The sequence below is a fragment of the Erythrolamprus reginae genome, chromosome 11 (assembly GCF_031021105.1).
Source record: "Erythrolamprus reginae isolate rEryReg1 chromosome 11, rEryReg1.hap1, whole genome shotgun sequence".
In the NCBI taxonomy this organism is placed as follows: Eukaryota; Metazoa; Chordata; class Lepidosauria; order Squamata; family Dipsadidae; genus Erythrolamprus; species Erythrolamprus reginae.
The window spans coordinates 8,504,192-8,508,091 of NC_091960.1; the positions used below are offsets into that span (position 1 = coordinate 8,504,192).

At 49.2% G+C, this 3,900-nt stretch overlaps 1 protein-coding gene across 1 annotated transcript in view; it reads right to left on the reverse strand.

The window, feature by feature from the left end:
* Positions 1 to 888, reverse strand: part of LOC139174337 (protein NKG7-like) — a gene marked incomplete at its 5' end in the record, with an annotated part of 6,679 nt that extends 5,791 nt beyond the window's left edge. Inside the window, one exon of the mRNA XM_070764634.1 lies at positions 627 to 888. Coding sequence (XP_070620735.1) covers positions 627 to 888 — 262 coding nt within the window. The remainder of the gene's footprint in view (positions 1 to 626) is intronic.
* Positions 889 to 3,900: the final 3,012 nt, after the last annotated feature.

A 3,900-nucleotide genomic window follows, 5' to 3' on the forward strand; every position in this document is an offset into this window, starting at 1 on the left:
GCTTTAGGATTCCTGCTCAGGCAGGGGGTTGGACTTGATGACCTGCATGGTCCCTTTCAACTCTAACAATAAATAAGTAAATAAGTAAATAAGTAAGTAAGAAAGTAAGTAAGTAAGAAAGTAAGTAAGAAAGTAAGAAAGTAAGTAAGAAAGAAAGAAAGAAAGTAAGAAAGTAAGAAAGTAAGTAAGTAAGTAAGAAAGTAAGCAAGTAAGCAAGTAAGCAAGTAAGCAAGTAAGCAAGTAAGCAAGTAAGCAAGTAAGCAAGTAAGCAAGTAAGCAAGTAAGCAAGTAAGCAAGTAAGCAAGTAAGCAAGTAAGCAAGTAAGCAAGTAAGCAAGTAAGCAAGTAAGCAAGTAAGCAAGTAAGCAAGTAAGCAAGTAAGCAAGTAAGCAAGTAAGCAAGTAAGCAAGTAAGCAAGTAAGCAAGTAAGCAAGGAAGGAAGGAAGGAAGGAAGCAAGTAAGAAAGTAAGTAAGTAAGAAAGAAAGAAAGAAAGAAAGAAAGAAAGAAAGTAAGAAAGTAAGTAAGTAAAGAAAGAAAGAAAGAAAGAAAGAAAGAAACAAAGAAACAAACAAACAAACAAACAAATAAACAAAATCTTTAAGACATTACAAGTAGAGAGATCTTACCTAAGAGATTAAACTGGTACAGGTTGCATTTCGATTCTAGGCAGATGTTCCAGAGACCACTATAAACCATGCCTCTGTGAGTTGTCTCCAATACCCAGTAAGAGGTACTTAGGGACATGTACTCCAACAGCAGACTTCCCGCTGAGCAAATGCCACTGCTAATCTTCAGGGGTTGAATCAAGAAAGACAAATTTATCTCAAAACTGGTGACGCTTGTTAAAGAAACTGCAGTGGAAGAGATTTCTCTAGATGGAGGATGAAGAAAAAATTAGAGTCATTATGATTATTTCCAGTTTATTTTTTTAAAAAATTCCTGATTAATGGTCATTTGCAGGAAAGTCCTGGGTATTGGTTGTAAGATCTGGTAGAACTTGGAAAACTGTGTACAGTGATCCCCCGGTTATTGCGTCCCCGACCATTGCGAACAGGGTAATTCGCGATTTTTCAACCCGGAAGTCAAAATACCATCTACGCATGCGTGCCCTTTTTTTCTATGGGCACGCATGCGTAGATGGCAACCGGGAGATCAGCTGCTGGGCGGCTTCCCTGGGTCTTCCCCCTCTTGCTGGCATCAGCGAGGAGTTTCCCCACCGCCCACGCAAACTCCTCGCTGCCGCTCGCCCGCCCTTCGCCTGCCCACGCCGTTCGCTCCCCCTCTTGCTGGCGGGAGGGCGAGAAGCCCTCCCCAGCACCCGCTCGCCCGCCCTTCGCCGCTCGCCCGCCCTTCGCCCTGGCCGCTTCTTCCCAGCGGAGAAATTCCAGCCCCCACCTGGTCCCGCCCGATCCTCCTCCCTGAGGCAGCTCGCCCTCCCATGGCCGCTTCCTCCACCCTCCATCGCAAGCGCTCGCCACCGCAGCCAATGCGCGCTGCGATCTTCAAGCCCGGCTCCTTTCGGCCCAGCATCCCGGGCCAAGCGGCTGCCTTCCGTGACTGAGCCTGGCTGGCCCGGAAGATCGTAGCGCGCGTTGGCTGCAGCGGCGAGCGAAGCCAAGCCGGCAGCAATGTCGCCGCTGCTGCAGCCAACGCGCGCTACGATCTTCCGGGCCAGCCAGGCTCAGTGACGGAAGGCAGCCGCTTGGCCCGGGATGCTGGGCCGAGAGGAGCCGGGCTTGATCCGCTGAGCCTGGCTGGCCCGGAAGATCGTAGCGCGCGTTGGCTGCAGCGGCGGCGACATTGCTGCCAGCTTGGCTTCGCTCGCCGCTGCAGCCAACGCGCGCTACGATCTTCCGGGCCAGCCAGGCTCAGCGGATCAAGCCTGGCTCCTCTCGGCCCAGCATCCCGGGCCAAGCGGCTGCCTTCCATGACTGAGCCTGGCTGGCCCGGAAGATCGTAGCGCGCGTTGGCTGCAGCGGCCAGCGAAGCCAAGCAGGCGCGCCGTTCTCCGCTGACTCCTAAAGCGGGGAAGTTCGCCAGGAGTCAGCGGAGAACGGCCCAACTGTTTTAAAACGATCGGAGCTTTCCATTGAGTCCCGAAGACAAACGGCAAACTTCCGCGTTTGTCTTCGGGACTCATTGGAAAGCCGCGCGGGTGTTTTAAAACATCCCCGCCGACATGGGGGGCTTGCTAGCACCCCCCCAAACCCGGGTTGGGGGTTCGAGGGGTGCTAGCGAGCCCCCCATGTCGGCGGCGATGTTTTAAAACAGCCGCGCCGCCCCCCAATCTTCGGCTCCTTGCTAGCGCTGCGGAAGTTTAAAACACCATCTGCACATGCGCAGATGGTGTTTTTACTTCCGCAGCGCTACTTTGCGAAAACCCGCTCATTGCGGGGGGTCCTGGAACGGAACCCTCGCAACGAGCAGGGGATCACTGTACAGTTCTGGTCACCTCACCTCAAGGATATAATGGAACTGGAAAAGGTGCAAAAAGGGGCAACAAGTATGATCAAGGAAATGGAGCCCCTCCCTTATGAAAACCAGGTTGCAACACCTTGTTCTCTTCAGCCTTTTAAGGACAGCGTTTAAGGGGTGACTTGATCGAAGTGTATAAAATCATGCATGGGATAGAAAAGGTGGATAGAGAAAAATTCTATTCTCTATCACACAATACTAGGACGAAGGGGCACTCCCTAAAGTTCATAGGTGAGAAAGTGAGGACAAATCAAGGGAAATATTTCTTCACCCAGAGGGTCGTTGGTTTATGGAATTCCCTTCCAGAAGAGGTTGTGGTTCCTTCCATAGGGCATAAAAGAGGAGCAAGCGGATGAGCTTGTTGCAGGAAGCAACTTGGTTCAATTCTGGTCAGGGTAATTTGGTAGCTCTGTTCTGACTCCCTACTGTTTGGCCTTGCAAAGCTACTGGCCAGTTAGGCCTCTGGCAGTGTGTCAAGAGAGATAAAGGTTGGTGCTTATCAGCCTTCTTTTGAAAGACTGTGGCAGGGGTTGGACTAGATGACCTACAAGACCCCTTCCATCTCTGTTAATCTGTTAAACCTGTTAAGACCTTACCCCTTTCTCCCTCCCACAACAGGTCCAACAGCCACACCTTTCTGCCATTTGGGGCAGCTTCTCTGCAATAGAAGAAAAGGACAGAGAAACAGCAACTTCTTCTGAGGTCCACTCTATTGCCTTGGCTACCGCCGCAGGTTTCTAGGCTACAATCGGAATCTGCATTGATGGGTGCAAATTCCGACCAATGAGGTTCCTGGCTTCTTCTTTCCCCAAGGTTTCTGGCCAATGAGATTAAAGTTGTGCAACAAGGGAAGGAATGTTTTGATTGCCAATTTAAATTGTGAAGAGTCTAAAGTGCACAGTCTCTACTTGACAAAATCACACATTGGGACTGTAATAAACAACTACCTTACTTTTTTCAAGGTACAAATATGTATGTAGTTTCTAGAACTGTTAAGTTTATAGCCAGGGCTGTCTAGATGAGAACACGTTTTATAGAACATATTGGGGTGGCCTGCAGAGATGAACTCACTTAAGAATATTTATTTATTTATTTATTATTTATTTGATTTTTATGCCGCCCTTCTCCTTAGACTCAGGGCGGCTTACAACATGTTAGCAATAGCACTTTTTTTAACAGAGCTAGGCTATTGCCCCCACAATCTGGGTCCTCATTTTACCCACCTCGGAAGGATGGAAGGCTGAGTCAACCTTGAGCCGGTGATGAGATTTGAACCGCTGACCTTCAGATCTACAGTCAGCTTCAGTGGCCTGCAGTACAGCACTCTACCTGCTGCGCCACCCCGGCTCTCTCATATATCAGTATTCTACATTTGTTTTAATGTAAACCTTTGCACGAGTTATATTTTCATGTTCTACTACTTAA